Here is a 20,010-nt window from a genome sequence, read left to right as displayed (position 1 = left end):
CTATCTATTTAATGTGGCTGTACCTATTTCAGCAGGAAGACTCATGAATTTTCACAAAACAAATAAAACAGCTGTGCTTTATTTACAGTGATTTACACCCCAAAAATGTACAAGCTGATTGGCATACACAAAGGCTTCAGCACACCCATGGCTATTAAATATATGACCAGCTTCCACAGGAAGTATAGACAAAATCACTGCTAGTGATGCAGTGCTCTGCTCAGTTCACTGCTCCCAGTACGTGTAAATGGTGACCCCTGCTGGACAGTTATGTAACAGGCAGCACATTTAGATCAGCTAAAAAAGTATGTAGAATCCTTTACTTTATCCAGGTCAAATTTCCCTGCAAAGAGAGAGAACAAATATTGAGACTAAATTAAAAAAAACAACAACGTTAAAGGGGCATGAAATTCAAATTTAAGCTTTTGTGGTTCAGATAAAGAATGCAATTTTAAGAGACTTTTCCATTCTCTTGGTATCCTTTGTGGAAAACCATAACTAGGTAGGTTCAAGATAGCATCTACTGGGAGTTAGTTGGTTATTAGTGGTTACACTCAATGCCTCTGTTATTGGCTCACCAGATGTGTTCAGCTAGCTCCCAGTATTGCATTGATATAGAGCTAACTTTCCAATTTGTTTCATACTTTTGGTATCCTTTGTTGAAGAAGCAGTAATGCAGTACTAGGAGCTAGCGGAACACGGTAGGTGAGTCAATGATAAGAGGCATATATGTGTAGCTACCAATCAGCAGCTAACTCCCAGTACCACATTGTTGCTCCTGATGCTACCTGTGTGTGCTTTTCAAGAAAGAATGCCAAGAGAACAAAGCCAATTAGATGTTATTTAACCGTTTACGATTCAGATCATGCAAGCAACACAGCAATAATAAAATGTGCTAGCGTTAAAGCATTTTATTTTTACCCGTTAATAGTATGTTTTTGGTTTCTTAACGGACAGTAAAGTCACAATTGAAACTTTCACAGTTCAGATAGAACATGCTATTTTAAACAGTTTACTGGGAGCTAGCTGCACACATGCCTGTCACTGGCTCAATTGATGACAGCAGGCATGTGTGCAGCTAGCTCCAAGTAGTGCAGTGTGGCTCCTTCAACAAAGATAATGAAGCAAATTTGATAACAGAAGTAATTTTAAATGTTTTTATAAAATGTTCTGTCTGAATCATGTAAGAGAGAAATCTGGGTTTCATTTAATTAAACCAATCTCCCCTCGTCACCCCATTCCCAAAGAAGATCTCACCAGTTTCAGGAACTTTGTTGAAATGGAGCATCATTCTGAGATTCTCAGGGGATCTTTTGTTTTTACCATCTGACCTGCAAATGTATAACAGTCAGCAATAGCCACTAGTGCATAGATAGACTGCAGTCTATCCAAATATCACCCCCTCTCCACCATGAGTCTCATTCTATTGCTTACATGACATTTGGGCAGTATTTCTTCAGCAAGAATTCTGACAGGTTCAGTAATATTGGTTGCTTGTGCAGGGCTACAAACTGTTCTCGGCACACCTGTGGATGAACAAGGTTACTTAAATCTTTGTTCATGATGCATTTTATTAAAACCACAATTCTTAGTCAAAATCAATTAAAGGGACAGTCTAGACCCAATACATCATTTTGCTTACATATTGTTACATTGCAGCACAGCATCCTACAACTAGTCCCACATATATAAAATTGTAAAAAGTACATGAAACATTGAAATATTTGTCAGGAGCTGAAAATGGCAAGCAAACTCCACCCACCTATTGCACGTATGTTAAAGGGGACATTAAACACTAAATAAATAATTGCTTCACTGGTGTCTTTAGAACAAAGATGATTAGCCTGAGAACAATTTGTACATGTATTTCTCCAACATAGGTGTGTCCGGTCCACGGCGTCATCCTTACTTGTGGGATATTCTCTTCCCCAACAGGAAATGGCAAAGAGCCCAGCAAAGCTGGTCACATGATCCCTCCTAGGCTCCGCCTACCCCAGTCATTCTCTTTGCCGTTGTACAGGCAACATCTCCACGGAGATGGCTTAGAGTTTTTTAGTGTTTAACTGTAGTTTTTATTATTCAACAAGAGTTTGTTATTTTGAAATAGTGCTGGTATGTACTATTTACTCAGAAACAGAAAAGAGATGAAGATTTCTGTTTGTATGAGGAAAATGATTTTAGCAACCGTCACTAAAATCCATGGCTGTTCCACACAGGACTGTTGAGAGCAATTAACTTCAGTTGGGGGAACAGTGAGCAGTCTCTTGCTGCTTGAGGTATGACACATTCTAACAAGACGATGTAATGCTGGAAGCTGTCATTTTCCCTATGGGATCCGGTAAGCCATGTTTATTAAGATCGTAAATAAGGGCTTCACAAGGGCTTATTAAGACTGTAGACTTTTTCTGGGCTAAATCGATTCATTATTAACACATATTTAGCCTTGAGGAATCATTTATTCTGGGTATTTTGATATAATAATATCGGCAGGCACTGTTTTAGACACCTTATTCTTTAGGGGCTTTCCCAAATCATAGGCAGAGCCTCATTTTCGCGCCGGTGTTGCGCACTTGTTTTTGAGAGGCATGACATGCAGTCGCATGTGAGAGGAGCTCTGATACTTAGAAAAGACTTTCTCAAGGCGTCATTTGGTATCGTATTCCCCTTTGGGCTTGGTTGGGTCTCAGCAAAGCAGATACCAGGGACTGTAAAGGGGTTAAAGTTAAAAACGGCTCCGGTTCCGTTATTTTAAGGGTTAAAGCTTCCAAATTTGGTGTGCAATACTTTGAAGGCTTTAAGACACTGTGGTGAAAATTTGGTGAATTTTGAACAATTCCTTCATGTTTTTTCGCAATTGCAGTAATAAAGTGTGTTCAGTTTAAAATTTAAAGTGACAGTAACGGTTTTATTTTAAAACTTTTTTTGTACTTTGTTATCAAGTTTATGCCTGTTTAACATGTCTGAACTACCAGATAGACTGTGTTCTGAATGTGGGGAAGCCAGAATTCCCATTCATTTAAATAAATGTGATTTATGTGACAATGATGCCCAAGATGATTCCTCAAGTGAGGGGAGTAAGCATGGTACTGCATCATTCCCTCCTTCGTCTACACGAGTCTTGCCCACTCAGGAGGCCCCTAGTACATCTAGCGCGCCAATTCTCCTTACTATGCAACAATTAACGGCTGTAATGGATAATTCTGTCAAAAACATTTTAGCCAAAATGAACACTTATCAGCGTAAGCGCGACTGCTCTGTTTTAGATACTGAAGAGCATGACGACGCTGATAATAATGGTTCTGAAGGGCCCCTAACCCAGTCTGATGGGGCCAGGGAGGTTTTGTCTGAGGGAGAAATTACTGATTCTGGGAACATTTCTCAACAAGCTGAACCTGATGTGATTACGTTTAAATTTAAGTTGGAACATCTCCACATTCTGCTTAAGGAGGTATTATCCACTCTGGATGATTGTGACAAGTTGGTCATCCCAGAGAAACTATGTAAAATGGACAAGTTCCTAGAGGTCCCGGGGCTCCCAGAAGCTTTTCCTATACCCAAGCGGGTGGCGGACATTGTTAATAAAGAATGGGAAAGGCCCGGTATTCCTTTCGTCCCTCCCCCCATATTTAAAAAATTGTTTCCTATGGTCGACCCCAGAAAGGACTTATGGCAGACAGTCCCCAAGGTCGAGGGAGCGGTTTCCACTTTAAACAAACGCACCACTATACCCATAGAGGATAGTTGTGCTTTCAAAGATCCTATGGATAAAAAATTAGAAGGTTTACTTAAAAAGATGTTTGTTCAGCAGGGTTACCTTCTACAACCAATTTCATGCATTGTCCCTGTAGCTACAGCCGCATGTTTCTGGTTCGATGAGCTGATAAAGGCGGTCGATAGTGATTCTCCTCCTTATGAGGAGATTATGGACAGAATCAATGCTCTCAAATTGGCTAATTCTTTCACCCTAGACGCCACTTTGCAATTGGCTAGGTTAGCGGCTAAGAATTCTGGGTTTGCTATTGTGGCGCGCAGAGCGCTTTGGTTGAAATCTTGGTCAGCTGATGCGTCTTCCAAGAACAAGCTACTTAACATTCCTTTCAAGGGGAAAACGCTGTTTGGCCCTGACTTGAAAGAGATTATCTCTGATATCACTGGGGGTAAGGGCCACGCCCTTCCTCAGGATCGGCCTTTCAAGGCAAAAAATAAACCTAATTTTCGTCCCTTTCGTAGAAATGGACCAGCCCAAAGTGCTACGTCCTCTAAGCAAGAGGGTAATACTTCTCAAGCCAAGCCAGCTTGGAGACCAATGCAAGGCTGGAACAAGGGAAAGCAGGCCAAGAAACCTGCCACTGCTACCAAGACAGCATGAAATGTTGGCCCCCGATCCGGGACCGGATCTGGTGGGGGGCAGACTCTCTCTCTTCGCTCAGGCTTGGGCAAGAGATGTTCTGGATCCTTGGGCGCTAGAAATAGTCTCCCAAGGTTATCTTCTGGAATTCAAGGGGCTTCCCCCAAGGGGGAGGTTCCACAGGTCTCAGTTGTCTTCAGACCACATAAAAAGACAGGCATTCTTACATTGTGTAGAAGACCTGTTAAAAATGGGAGTGATTCATCCTGTTCCATTAAGAGAACAAGGGATGGGGTTCTACTCCAATCTGTTCATAGTTCCCAAAAAAGAGGGAACGTTCAGACCAATCTTAGATCTCAAGATCTTAAACAAGTTTCTCAAGGTTCCATCGTTCAAGATGGAAACCATTCGAACTATTCTTCCTTCCATCCAGGAAGGTCAATTCATGACTACAGTGGATTTAAAGGATGCGTATCTACATATTCCTATCCACAAGGAACATCATCGGTTCCTAAGGTTCGCATTCCTGGACAAGCATTACCAGTTCGTGGCGCTTCCTTTCGGATTAGCCACTGCTCCAAGGATTTTCACAAAGGTACTAGGGTCCCTTCTAGCTGTGCTAAGACCAAGAAGCATTGCTGTAGTACCTTACTTGGACGACATTCTGATTCAAGCGTCGTCCCTTCCTCAAGCAAAGGCTCACACGGACATTGTCCTGGCCTTTCTCAGATCTCACGGATGGAAAGTGAACGTGGAAAAGAGTTCTCTATCTCCGTCAACAAGGGTTCCCTTCTTGGGAACAATAATAGACTCCTTAGAAATGAGGATTTTTCTGACAGAGGCCAGAAAAACAAAACTTCTAGACTCTTGTCGGATACTTCATTCCGTTCCTCTTCCTTCCATAGCGCAGTGCATGGAAGTGATCGGTTTGATGGTAGCGGCAATGGACATAGTTCCTTTTGCGCGCATTCATCTAAGACCATTACAACTGTGCATGCTCAGTCAGTGGAATGGGGACTATACAGACTTGTCTCCGAAGATACAAGTAAATCAGAGGACCAGAGACTCACTCCGTTGGTGGCTGTCCCTGGACAACCTGTCACAAGGGATGACATTCCGCAGACCGGAGTGGGTCATCGTCACGACCGACGCCAGTCTGATGGGCTGGGGCGCGGTCTGGGGATCCCTGAAAGCTCAGGGTCTTTGGTCTCGGGAAGAATCTCTTCTACCGATAAATATTCTGGAACTGAGAGCGATATTCAATGCTCTCAAGGCTTGGCCTCAGCTAGCGAGGGCCAAGTTCATACGGTTTCAATCAGACAACATGACAACTGTTGCGTACATCAACCATCAGGGGGGAACAAGGAGTTCCCTAGCGATGGAAGAAGTGACCAAAATCATTCTATGGGCGGAGTCTCACTCCTGCCACCTGTCTGCTATCCACATCCCAGGAGTGGAAAATTGGGAAGCGGATTTTCTGAGTCGTCAGACATTGCATCCGGGGGAGTGGGAACTCCATCCGGAAATCTTTGCCCAAGTCACTCAGCTGTGGGGCATTCCAGACATGGATCTGATGGCCTCTCGTCAGAACTTCAAAGTTCCTTGCTACGGGTCCAGATCCAGGGATCCCAAGGCGGCTCTAGTGGATGCACTAGTAGCACCTTGGACCTTCAAACTAGCTTATGTGTTCCCGCCGTTTCCTCTCATCCCCAGGCTGGTAGCCAGGATCAATCAGGAGAGGGCGTCGGTGATCTTGATAGCTCCTGCGTGGCCACGCAGGACTTGGTATGCAGATCTGGTGAATATGTCATCGGCTCCACCTTGGAAGCTACCTTTGAGACGAGACCTTCTTGTTCAGGGTCCGTTCGAACATCCGAATCTGGTTTCACTCCAGCTGACTGCTTGGAGATTGAACGCTTGATCTTATCGAAGCGAGGGTTCTCAGATTCTGTTATCGATACTCTTGTTCAGGCCAGAAAGCCTGTAACTAGAAAGATTTACCACAAAATTTGGAAAAAATATATCTGTTGGTGTGAATCTAAAGGATTCCCTTGGGACAAGGTTAAGATTCCTAAGATTCTATCCTTCCTTCAAGAAGGATTGGAAAAAGGATTATCTGCTAGTTCCCTGAAGGGACAGATTTCTGCCTTGTCTGTGTTACTTCACAAAAAGCTGGCAGCTGTGCCAGATGTTCAAGCCTTTGTTCAGGCTCTGGTTAGAATTAAGCCTGTTTACAAACCTTTGACTCCTCCTTGGAGTCTCAACTTAGTTCTTTCAGTTCTTCAGGGGGTTCCGTTTGAACCCTTACATTCCGTTGATATTAAGTTATTATCTTGGAAAGTTTTGTTTTTAGTTGCAATTTCTTCTGCTAGAAGAGTTTCAGAATTATCTGCTCTGCAGTGTTCTCCTCCTTATCTGGTGTTCCATGCAGATAAGGTGGTTTTACGTACTAAACCTGGTTTTCTTCCAAAAGTTGTTTCTAACAAAAACATTAACCAGGAGATTATCGTACCTTCTCTGTGTCCGAAACCAGTTTCAAAGAAGGAACGTTTGTTGCACAATTTGGCTAAAATTCTATTTAGATGCTACAAAGGATTTTAGACAAACATCTTCCTTGTTTGTTGTTTATTCCGGTAAAAGGAGAGGTCAAAAAGCAACTTCTACCTCTCTCTCTTTTTGGATTAAAAGCATCATCAGATTGGCTTACGAGACTGCCGGACGGCAGCCTCCCGAAAGAATCACGGCTCATTCCACTAGGGCTGTGGCTTCCACATGGGCCTTCAAGAACGAGGCTTCTGTTGATCAGATATGTAGGGCAGCGACTTGGTCTTCACTGCACACTTTTACCAAATTTTACAAGTTTGATACTTTTGCTTCTTCTGAGGCTATTTTTGGGAGAAAGGTTTTGCAAGCCGTGGTGCCTTCCATTTAGGTGACCTGATTTGCTCCCTCCCTTCATCCGTGTCCTAAAGCTTTGGTATTGGTTCCCACAAGTAAGGATGACGCCGTGGACCGGACACACCTATGTTGGAGAAAACAGAATTTATGTTTACCTGATAAATTACTTTCTCCAACGGTGTGTCCGGTCCACGGCCCGCCCTGTTTTTTTTAATCAGGTCTGATAATTTATTTTCTTTAACTACAGTCACCACGGTACCATATGGTTTCTCCTATGCAAATATTCCTCCTCAACGTCGGTCGAATGACTGGGGTAGGCGGAGCCTAGGAGGGATCATGTGACCAGCTTTGCTGGGCTCTTTGCCATTTCCTGTTGGGGAAGAGAATATCCCACAAGTAAGGATGACGCCGTGGACCGGACACACCGTTGGAGAAAGTAATTTATCAGGTAAACATAAATTCTGTTTTTTAAAAAAATATATATTAGTAGTTTAAATATTGAGAAAATATGGGTAAAGTTAATGACCATCAAGCAGTGGGCGCCTCTATATTGTAACTTAGGTTACCTTTTCTGCTGAGGCCAATTAGGAATGGTTATAAATGGCTTACTAAAGTGTGCAACCAATGACTGTGTGGAATATAGCTGTGTCTGCTTCCATGTTTAAAGGGACATAAAACAAGTTGGGATAGAGACAAAATATAATAATATTTACTTTAATTACTTTACCTGCAAATTTATACTGCAGTGCCTCGCCATTAACCCTTTCTTTTTAGTTTCTGAATTGTAAAGCTCTAACTCCCCCCACACAATTCCTTTTATGGCTGTATCTATGTTTGTCCTTTTGGTAAAATGCAAATGTGAATAGGGATTATCTTCTGGAGCATGCCTAGAAGCTGTGAACTCAGTTGAAATACAATGCCTGTGTCTAAACACTGATAAGAGGGGTAGAGTTAGCTGCTCCAGGCAGTTTAGCTATGTAATTCATTTAGCTAATTTTTGAAAAACAGAATTTATGCTTACCTGATAAATTACTTTCTCCAACGGTGTGTCCGGTCCACGGCGTCATCCATAACTTATGGGAATATTCTCCTCCCCAACAGGAAATGGCAAAGAGCACAGCAAAAGCTGTCCATATAGTCCCTCCCAGGCTCCGCCCCGCCAGTCATTCGACCGACGGACAGGAGAAAAAAAGGAGAAACTATAGGGTGCCGTGGTGACTGTAGTTAAAGAAAGAAATTTATCAAACCTGATTAAAAAACCAGGGCGGGCCGTGGACCGGACACACCGTTGGAGAAAGTAATTTATCAGGTAAGCATAAATTCTGTTTTCTCCAACATTGGTGTGTCCGGTCCACGGTCTCATCCATAACTTGTGGGAACCAATACCAAAGCTTTAGGACACGGATGAAGGGAGGGAGCCAATCAGGTTACCTAAACAGAAGGCACCACGGCTTGCAAAACCTCTCCCAAAAATAGCCTCCGAAGAAGCAAAAGTATCAAATTTGTAGAATTTGGCAAAAGTGTGCAGAGAAGACCAAGTCGCTGCCTTACATATCTGATAAACAGAAGCCTCGTTCTTGAAGGCCCATGAGGAAGCCACAGCCCTAGTAGAGTGAGCTGTGATTCGTTCAGGAGGCTGCCGTCCGGCAGTCTCGTAAGCCAATCGGATGATGCTTTTCAGCCAAAAGGAAAGAGAGGTAGCAGTAGCTTTTTATCCTCTCCTCTTTCCAGAATAAACGACAAACAGAGAAGACGTTTGTCTGAAATCCTTTGTTGCTTCTAAATATAACTTTAAAGCACAGACTACATCTAAATTGTGTAACAAACGTTCCTTCTTTGAAACTGGATTCGGGCACAAAGAAGGCACAACTATTTCCTGGTTAATATTCTTGTTGGAAACAACTTTTGGAAGGAAACCAGGTTTAGTACGTAAAACAACCTTATCTGAATGAAACACCAGATAGGGCGGATTACACTGCAGAGCAGATAATTCAGAAACTCTTCTCGCAGAAGAAATAGCAACCAAAAACAGAACTTTCCAAGATAACAACTTGATATCTATGGAGTGTAAGGGTTCAAACGGAACCCCTTGAAGAACTGAAAGAACTAAATTTAGACTCCAGGGAGGAGTCAAAGGTCTGTAAACAGGCTTGACCCTGACCAAAGCCTGAACAAAAGCTTGAACATCTGGCACAGCTGCCAGTCGTTTGTGTAACAAGACAGATAAAGCAGAAATCTGTCCTTTTAGAGAACTCGCTGATAATCCTTTATCCAAACCTTCTTGGAGAAAGGAAAGGATCCTAGGAATTTTAATCTTACTCCATGAGAATCCCTTGGATTCGCACCAACAGATATAGGTTTTCCATATTTTATGGTAAATCTTTCTAGTCACAGGTTTTCTGGCTTGTACCAGAGTATCTATCACAGAATCCGAAAATCCACGCTTAGATAACATCAAGCGTTCAATTTCCAAGCCGTCAGCTGGAGAGAAACTAGATTTGGATGTTCGAATGGACCTTGTACTAGAAGATCCTGTCTCAAAGGTAGCTTCCATGGTGGAGCCGATGACATATTCACCAGGTCTGCATACCAAGTCCTGCGTGGCCACGCAGGAGCTATCAAAATCACCAAGGCCTTCTCCTGTTTGATCCTGGCTACGAGCCTGGGAATGAGAGGGAACGGTGGAAACGCATAAGCTAGGTTGAAGGTACAAGGCGCCACTAATGCATCCACTAGAGTCGCCTTGGGATCCCTGGATCTGGACCCGTAGCAAGGAACCTTGAAGTTCTGACGAGACGCCATCAGATCCATGTCTGGAATGCCCCATAATTGGGTCAATTGGGCAAATACCTCCGGGTGGAGTTCCCACTCCCCCGGATGGAAGGTCTGGCGACTCAGATAATCCGCCTCCCAGTTTTCCACTCCTGGGAGGTGGATCGCAGATAGGTGGCAGGAGTGATCCTCCGCCCATTTGATGATTTTGGTCACCTCTCTCATCGCCAGGGAACTCCTTGTTCCCCCCTGATGATTGATGTAAGCAACAGTCGTCATGTTGTCTGATTGGAATCTTATGAATCTGGCCTTTGCTAGTTGAGGCCAAGCCCTGAGAGCATTGAATATCGCTCTCAGTTCCAAAATGTTTATCGGGAGAAGAGACTCTTCCCTGGACCATAGACCCTGAGCTTTCAGGGAGTCCCAGACCGCGCCCCAGCCTAATAGACTGGCGTCGGTCGTGACGATGACCCACTCTGGTCTGCGGAAGCTCATTCCCTGGGACAGGTGATCCTGGGTCAGCCACCAACGGAGTGAGTCTCTGGTCTTCTGATCTACTTGAATCACTGGAGACAAGTCTGTATAGTCCCCATTCCACTGTTTCAGCATGCACAGTTGTAATGGTCTTAGATGAATTCGCGCAAAAGGAACTATGTCCATTGCTGCAACCATCAACCCTACTACTTCCATGCACTGAGCTATGGAAGGCCGTAGAACAGCGTGAAGAACTTGACAAGCGTTTAGAAGCTTTGACTTTCTGACATCTGTCAGGAAAATCTTCATTTCTAAAGAATCTATTATTGTCCCCAAGAAGGGAACTCTTGTTGACGGAGACAGGGAACTTTTTTCTATGTTCACCTTCCACCCGTGAGATCTGAGAAAGGCCAGAACGATGTCTGTGTGAGCCTTTGCCTTTGAAAGAGACGACGCTTGTATTAGAATGTCGTCCAAGTAAGGTGCCACTGCAATGCCCTTTGGTCTTAGAACCGCTAGAAGGGACCCGAGTACCTTTGTGAAAATCCTTGGAGCAGTGGCTAGCCCGAATGGGAGAGCTACAAACTGGTAATGTTTGTCCAGAAAGGCGAACCTTAGGAACTGATGATGATCTTTGTGGATAGGAATATGTAGATACGCATCCTTTAGATCCACGGTAGTCATAAATTGACCCTCCTGGATTGTAGGTAGAATCGTTCGAATAGTTTCCATTTTGAACGATGGCACTCTGAGAAATTTGTTTAGAATATTTAAATCCAGAATTGGTCTGAAGGTTCCCTCTTTTTTGGGAACTACAAACAGATTTGAGTAAAACCCCAGTCCTTGTTCCACAGTTGGAACTGGGTGTATCACTCCCATTTTTAACAGGTCCTCTACACAATGTAAGAATGCCTGTCTCTTTATTTGGTTTGAAGATAAACGAGAGATGTGGAACCTTCCCCTTGGGGGTAGTTCCTTGAATTCTAGAAGATAACCCTGAGAGACTATTTCTAGTGCCCAGGGATCCTGAACATCTCTTGCCCAGGCCTGAGCAAAGAGAGAGAGTCTGCCCCCTACTAGATCCGGTCCCGGATCACGGGCTACCCCTTCATGCTGTCTTGGTAGCAGCAGCAGGTTTCTTGGCCTGTTTACCCTTGTTCCAGCCTTGCATCGGTTTCCAAGCTGGTTTGGTCTGGGAAGCATTACCCTCTTGTCTAGAGGCTGCAGAGTTGGAGGCCGGTCCGTTCCTGAAATAGCGAAAGGAACGAAAATTGGACTTATTCTTAGCCTTGAAAGACCTATCTTGTGGGAGGGCATGGCCCTTACCCCCAGTGATATCTGAAATAATCTCTTTCAATTCTGGCCCAAAGAGGGTCTTACCCTTGAAAGGGATATTAAGCAATTTTCTCTTGGAAGATACATCCGCTGACCAAGATTTTAGCCAGAGCGCTCTGCGCGCCACAATTGCAAATCCTGAATTTTTCGCCGCTAATCTAGCTAACTGCAAAGCGGCATCTAAAATAAAGGAATTAGCTAACTTAAGTGCGTGAATTCTGTCCATAACCTCCTCATACGGAGTCTCTCTACTGAGCGACTTTTCTAGTTCTTCGAACCAGAACCACGCTGCTGTAGTGACAGGAATAATACACGAAATAGGTTGAAGGAGGTAACCTTGCTGTACAAAAATCTTTTTAAGCAAACCCTCCAATTTTTTTTCCATAGGATCTTTGAAAGCACAATTATCCTCAATAGGAATGGTCGTGCGTTTGGCTAGTGTAGAAACTGCCCCCTCGACCTTAGGGACTGTTTGCCATAAGTCCTTTCTGGGGTCGACCATAGGAAATAATTTCTTAAATATAGGAGGAGGGACAAAAAGGTATGCCAGGCTTCTCCCACTCCTTATTCACGATGTCCGCCACCCGCTTGGGTATTGGAAAAGCGTCGGGGTGCACCGGGACCTCTAGGAACTTGTCCATCTTGCACAATTTTTCTGGGATGACCAAGTTGTCACAATCATCCAGAGTAGATAGCACCTCCTTAAGCAGTGCGCGGAGATGCTCTAATTTAAATGTCCGTGGAGATGCTACTTGTTCAGAGCGGCAAAGAGAATGACTGGGGGGGCGGAGCCTGGGAGGGACTATATGGACAGCTTTTGCTGTGCTCTTTGCCATTTCCTGTTGGGAAGGAGAATATTCCCACACGTTATGGATGATGCCGTGGACCGGACACACCAATGTTGGAGAAATTATTTTAACCTCGAGTGCTAACGACGGCTCTGAGCCGTCGCAAATTGTCCTAGTCAGGTGCTGACGCCGGCTCAGAGCCGTCGCTAGCACTCACCCACCTTGAGGGCAATCTGAGGGCTCCCAACTACTCCCACCACAGTGATCTGGCCAGTATAGTGACAGGCATTGCTGGAGCTTGACGTTTTGCACTGTGACGTCACACGTGATGACGTCACTGCACAACTTTATTTAAAATTAACAATGACAAGTATAGGGAGATGGGGTAAACCTGGCAAACTGAACCAAAGTCAGCTGCGGTCAGTTCAGGCAAATGTATATCGCTCTCAGATCCAGAATGTCTAAGAGTAACAAAGACTCTGTCTGAGACCATAGCCCCCGAGCCCTCAGGGAGACCCAAACTGCTCCCCATCCCAGAAAGCTGGCATCTGTTGTCACAATCTCCCAGTATGGTCTGCGAAAACATGTTCCCTGGAAGAGATGAGTTATAGACAACCACCAACGAAGAGACTCCTTTGTTTCCCGAGCCAATAGAAGTCGAGGGGACAAGCTCCAAATAATCTTTGAGCAAGTCCAACTGCAGAGCTCTGAGATGAAAGCAAGCAAACGGGACAATGTCCATTGCCGCTAACATCAGATATATTAACTCCATGCACTGAGCCACTGAAAGACGAGGAGAAGATTGCAGAACCAGGCAAGAATCGATAATCTTTAACTACCCAACATCTGTCAGAAAAAACTATTAAGGACACTCTTGTATGAGACACTAAAGAGCTCTTTTCTAGATTCACCTTTCACCCGTGTGACCTTAAGAAAGTGACTTGAGTGATTTTGCTAGCTGAAAGGACGGTGCCTGAACTAGAATGTCGTCCAGAGACAGTGCCACCTTTGGAATAAAGTACTGCAAGCAGAGACCCCTGAACCTTTGTGAAAATTCTGGGAGCCATGGCCAGAACTAAAGGAAGAGCCACAAACTGGAAATGTTTATCCAGAAAGCAAACCTTAAGAACCTGTGATGGTCCCAGAGAAAAGGAACATGCAAGTACGCATCCTTTAATCCTTAATTGATCCTCTTGAACCCAAGAAAGAACGAAAACTTATAGTTTCCTACTGGAAGGACGGTCCACTAAGAAATTTGAGTAGACTCTGAAATCTAAAAAGTGGTCTGAAGGTTTGCTCCTGTTTTGGGAACCCCAACCCGATTGTGATATAAAACCCAGAACCTGTACCTGCATGGGAACTGGAACAATTAGTCCCAAGTCTGAGAGGTCTCCTACACATTTTAAGAACGCCTCTCTCTGTGTCTGAAATACAGATATTCTTAAAACGAAACCTGCCTCAGGAGAGCTTTTAATCTAACCCAATCCTGAGCAAGGATGGAAAGTCTGCACCTTACAAGATCCGATCCCAGATCGGGAGCATGTCCTTCATGTTGTCCTGATTCAACATCAGGATATGATCCTTTTTTTTTTTATTTTCAAAAGACATTATTTCCCTCAAGCCAGGTCCCAACAGGTACTTCACCTTGTAAGGAATCACTAAAAGCTTAGACTTAGAGCATACCTCCGTAGAACAAGGCTCTAACCATAAAGCCCCGTGAGCTGGACCAGAGCAAACTATGCTCCCAGTCTGATAAATTGAAGAATTTGAAATAAAGTAATTAGTCAAATTGAAAGCCTGAATCCTGTCATGGATTTTATCCAGGGAAATTTCTGATTTAGTAGCATTAGACAATGCATCAAGCCGATCCGCCGTTGCACTAGTGACGGTAGACAAGTACACACCTGGTTGCCAGTGTAAACCCCACATGTAATCTTTGTCCATGGGACCTATTCTCTAAAGGTATAGCAGTTTGCTGATCCAAGCTGAGACTACACCGTCCCCCCTAGAAAATGTTTGTCCAACCTTAGCTGAGTGGGAGATGGTAAACAGTTTTGTAAACATAGGGAATGCCTCCATCCTTATATTCACTGAACGCACTAGTATAGATTATACCGGAAATATCATTACTTGACGTACTATGTTGGGGACGCCCAGGATAGATAAAAACCTAAAGTAACATTCCATCTGAGTCTGAGAATTCTCTCACAGAGAATCCCAACGTATTTTCCTCCTTCAGTAACATGGAGGAAACATGAGGAATAGCAACTACAAAAATAATCCCTCTGGTAATGCTTTCTACCTCTGAGTAGAGTGTAAAAGGAAGCACAGTGCACTGTATGCGGGCCATTAATTTTTGTGGGACACTATAGGAGAAAATTGTGGCAAAACTTGACTATCCTCAAAAGACTCCTAAACAGCAATCGCTTTAGAGGGAGTAGGTTCAGAAAAATATCTTAATAAAATTTACACATAAAAAAGTTTCTGTCTCTTTTACCTTAAAAGTAACTTTATTGTTGTGTGTTTTTGTTCCATCCTAAGACACAAAGGATGAACAAATAAACAGCTGAAATCCTTCAATAAACTACTAATATACTGTGTCTCTTTAAATCATAAAAGTAACCTTATTTTTGTGTGCTTTTGTACCATCCAATTCACAAAGGATGGAATAACAAATAAACAGCTGATAGTCTGTAATAAATTCACACATAAAGAACGTTACTGTCGCTTTAAAACTTAAAAGTAACTATTTTTTGTGTGCTTTTCCATCCAAATTCACAACGGATGAATTAACAAGCAATAGCTGAAACTTCTTTAATGAAATTAGCAGCTAAACAAAAGATACTGTTTCTTTAAATTTTAAACTCTAATCTTTTATTTTTGTATGCAGCAAACAAACAGTGAAGAAATACAACTAAGAATAACAGATAAAAACGTTAACTAGCTGAGTATTATAAATGCTTATACAGCCCTAAAAAACGTCATGTACCCCTTCTAAATGAACACATGACAGTCTGAAAAAAAAAGAAAAAAAAAAAAAGATCCTGAGCGTGGTTGAAGCGCTACCCGGACCCACCTAGGCTAACAAAACTGCTTAGCTAGTACACTTGTTGAGGATGTTTACTCAGAAAAACGTTCTAACTCATTAAAAATAAGAGTTAGCTATCCCAGAGATCCGCCCTTCGTGGGCGTGATAATCACACTCCAGAGACATTGTAAGAACGCCTTTCGCATAATAAAAACGCCATAGAAATATGCGTTGCTGAGAGAACAAAAGGGCGCCAAAACAAAACCCGGCGTAATCTACAAACTCTACCAGTCGCCATTATAATGTTTAAAAATAGACTACCGGGAGATGTCCTGAGCCTGGGGACAAAATCGCAACACCAGAAAAAAACAACAAATGTGCACAACATAAAACGGCTCATAAACACTGAACTGAGCCGGTGCATAAAAGCAATATTATAAGAGAATTAGCCCTCTCCTTAGCCACAGGGAATACCACTCGAATCAAGTGTCCGCCAAAGCCACTCTCCTGAGCTCCAGTGCCTGCTATAATCATGCTGTCAGAAAATCCTCCTAAAGCAGTCTATAGGAGATATTTGTCCCAGTAAAGTGCTATACTTCCTTTGTCCTGAATCCTCTGTTTGCTTCAGACCCAGAATAACAAAGTTAGCACTTCCCTTTACATTCTGCCCGACAGCAGGGCAACAACAGCAGGTTTAGGAGGTCCTCTTCCTCCCATAGCCCTGTGGAAGATGAAAAAGCCTGAGTTAATTTTGCTTAGGCTATAAGGATAATGGCAGCATCACTGTATGGGAGGCGCAATGAGAATTATGTCCCACAAGTTCCCATTGCTTTATAGCCACCAATATCTCTCCTGTAGAGACTGATATGGACTACGGCTACACCCCAGAACAAAGTAGCACTCTCGGGCACTACTTTAAAAATAATAAACTCTTGATTGAAGAATCTTTTCTAACACCTCACTTTGCCATCTCCTATCACTAACGTAGGCAAAGAGAATGACTGGAGTGGGAGGGAAGGGAATATATATATATATATATATATATATATATCTCTGCTGACCAGGAGGCGCAATCCCACAAGTAAGGATGAAATTAAAACCAGCTTAGCACCCAGGTGGGAAATGGCTTAGCAGCCAAAGAAATACTTGCCAGCAAATTTTTTTTATGCAAACTATTTTAAAATAATTAGCCCTTTTAGGATATGCACAGATCTCAACCTGTTGTATGGCACTTTTATATGAACTGGAAAGCCCACAATATTCAGAATCAAATTACAGGAAAGGAGAATAAAATAATTAAAGTATATTGCAAAGTTGTTTCACTACATGTAATTAAACAATTTATATTAACATCTTGAGGTGTTTAATATCCCTTTAAGTTTCTCCAATCACGATTGACTCGTAAATAAGTTCTTCTACTTGTACACGCTGATTTGTGCATGTGCAATTTGAAATAGCTAACTGAAAAATATTTAACGTGCACTGCTAAACTGTCATACAAAAAACAGCTACCTGAACAAGAATAAAGCTGTTGGCAGAGCTAGGCAGCAATTTTGGCTGCTAACAAACAATTATTTAAATGTTTCATGTACTTCTTACAAATTTATAGATGTGGAACCCATTGCAAGATGCTTGTCGGGTAAGTAACATTAAATAATAAAAAAATAAGTTTTGAGTCACTCTAGACTGTCCCTTTAAGGTACCATTTTTTTCACAGATGGATATTAAGTCACTTGTGCTGCTACTAATAAATTATATATTTTGTATCGAAACCACATGAAAATATCTTTTGGAAAGAGACCATAGTGATTTATCCCATAATATGATAGCCAATAAAAAAAAAACCTCCTTTGTGACCTTCCAGCATTGAAGTTTGACATCCTAGACCTATATTTTAATTGGTTTGCTAACGATTATGTATACATTTTGACTGATAAAAAATGGATGCAATATATTATATTTTCTTGCATAACAACAAACATCTCATATGTTTAGATCCACCTACAGGCAGGGGGTCCAAATGTACATACAAATAGTGTATAAAAAGCATGCACTGGCTCATTGTCACAACATTTTGATAAAGTATAACTATATGTTATATACCAGCAGGTATGAACGAAGAACCACATGAATATACCACAACTTTATGAAAGCTAATCAGTTTTATTTTTTATCCAAATGAAATATACCCCAAACGAAATCTGCCTCAACAGCTGAAAATGGTGAACATGATACTGGTGAACATGATGCAGCTGTTCCTCAACATTTTCCTACTAATTTCTGTGGCTGAGGATGAAAAGTGTGACATGGGAAACAAATCATGCCTTATGATGGAGCCCATCTATAAGAGACAAATATTAGCCCATCTTTACACCGATCTTAGCCTTCTATACTATACAAAAGAGTTCACAGGGACTGTAGGGGTTAAATCACTATCCTTCCTGCACAACACTTTCGAGTAGCCACTATGCATTAGGTACCGTTCTGGCATCCAACACACCCAGATTCTTCCATCAGAATGCTAAATAGTGAAGTGAGATTAATAACTCCAGTGGATGTTCCACTGTTGCATAGTCCTGTGGTGGAGTGCAACATGTTGATGTGAGGCTTGTTACAGCTGTTGGGCCTTAGAAAATACAGAGACAGTTTGGAACTCTATAGTGAGCGATGGAACAGATTGGCGCTTCAGCACAATGTATCCCTGCTCTGTGGTTTGTGTGGTCTACAACTTTGTGGCTGGGCTGCTGCTATTAAGACACTTGCACCTCACAATAAAACGAATGTCTCTGTAAAAACCAGGACCTAGGGGTCGACCAAATGGTATATAAGTTACTAGGGTACAATGTGTTTACCTAACAATTAACACTGCATATGCCATTCAATGATATACACTATGATAGATAAACGTTAAACATTTTTTTTTATGCTTACCTGATGAATTTATTTCTTTCAGGAGATGGTGAGTCCACGGAATCATCAATTACTAGAGGGAATATCACTCCTGGCCAGCAGGAGGAGGCAAAGAGCACTACAGCAAAGCTGCTATATATGTCCTTCCCTTACCCATAATCCCCAGTCATTCGACCGAAGGAAAAATGGAAAAAGATAAACACAAAAGTGTAGAGGTGCCTGAGGTTTTAGAAAAAATAGCGGTCTTAAATAAAGGGTGGGCCGTGGACTCACCCTATCTGGAAATAAATACATTTATCAGGTAAGCATTATGTTTTCTTTCCTAAGATATGGTGAGTCCACGGAATCATCAATTACTAGTGGGAATCAATACCCAAGCTAGAGGACACAGATGATAAGGGAGGGACAAGACAGGTAGACCTAAACAGAAGGCACCACTGCCTGAAGAACCCTTCTCCCAAAAGAAGCCTCAGCCGTGGCAAAAGTATCAAATTTATAAAACTTTGAAAAAGTATGCAAAGAGGACCAAGTTGCAGCCTTGCAAATCTGTTCCACAGAAGATTAATTTTTAAATTCCCAGGAAGAAGAAACAGCCCTCGTGGAATGAGCAGTGATTCTCCCAGGAGGTTGCTGTCCAGCAATTTTATAGGTCAAACGAATAATACTCCTTAGCCAAAGAGAAAGAGAAGTAGCCGTAGCTTTCTGACCCTTGCGCTTCCCAGAAAAAAACAAACAAACAAAAGCAGAAGACTGACGAAAGTCCTTAGTCACCTGAAGATAAAACTTAAATGAACGCACAACATCTAGGTTGTGTAACAAACGCTCCTTAGAAGAAGGATTAGGACACAAAGAAGGAACCACGATCTCCTGATTAATATTCTTGTTTGAAACAACCTTAGGTAAGAAACCTAATATAGTACGTAGAACCACCTTTTCAGAATGAAAAATAAGATAAGGAGAATCAAACTGCAGAGCCGAGAGTTTCGAAACTCTCAGAGCAGAAGAAATAGCAACAAGAAACAAAACTTTCCAAGATAACATCTTAATATCTAACGAATGCATAGGTTCAAACGGAGCCCGCTGTAAGACTCTTAAGAACTAGGTTAAGACTCCAGGGAGGAGTAACGGGCTTAAACACAGGCCTGATCCTAACCTAGGCCTGACAAAAAGATTGCACATCTGGCGCATCCGCAAAACGCTTATGCAACAAAATAGACAATGCAAAAATCTGACCTTTCAGAGTACTAGCTGACAAACCCTTCTTCAGACCCTCCTGGAGAAAAGACAAAATCCTAGGAATCCTGACTCTACTCCAACAGTAGCCTCTGGATTCACACCAATACAGATATTTACACCATATCTTATAGTAAATCTTTCTTGTCACAGGCTTACGAGTCATGGTCTCAATGACCAACTCTAAAAACCCACGCTTAGATAAAATCAAGCGTTCAATCTCC

The 20,010-nt window shown here is 42.4% G+C and overlaps 1 protein-coding gene across 1 annotated transcript in view; it reads right to left on the bottom strand.

The window, feature by feature from the left end:
• Window positions 1-63: 63 nt before the first annotated feature.
• The window catches only part of POLRMT (RNA polymerase mitochondrial), a 367,345-nt gene continuing 347,398 nt past the window's right edge, over window positions 64-20,010 (bottom strand). Inside the window, exons 19-21 of the mRNA XM_053702843.1 lie at window positions 1,435-1,526; window positions 1,258-1,331; window positions 64-343 (exon numbers count right to left, since the gene is read on the bottom strand). Coding sequence (XP_053558818.1) covers window positions 294-343; window positions 1,258-1,331; window positions 1,435-1,526 — 216 coding nt within the window. The 3' untranslated portion in view covers window positions 64-293. The remainder of the gene's footprint in view (window positions 344-1,257; window positions 1,332-1,434; window positions 1,527-20,010) is intronic.

Source organism: Bombina bombina, chromosome 2 (assembly GCF_027579735.1).
Source record: "Bombina bombina isolate aBomBom1 chromosome 2, aBomBom1.pri, whole genome shotgun sequence".
NCBI classification, from domain to species: Eukaryota; Metazoa; Chordata; class Amphibia; order Anura; family Bombinatoridae; genus Bombina; species Bombina bombina.
Note: the sequence above shows the minus strand (reverse complement) of the source record. Positions and strands in the feature narration are given on the sequence as shown.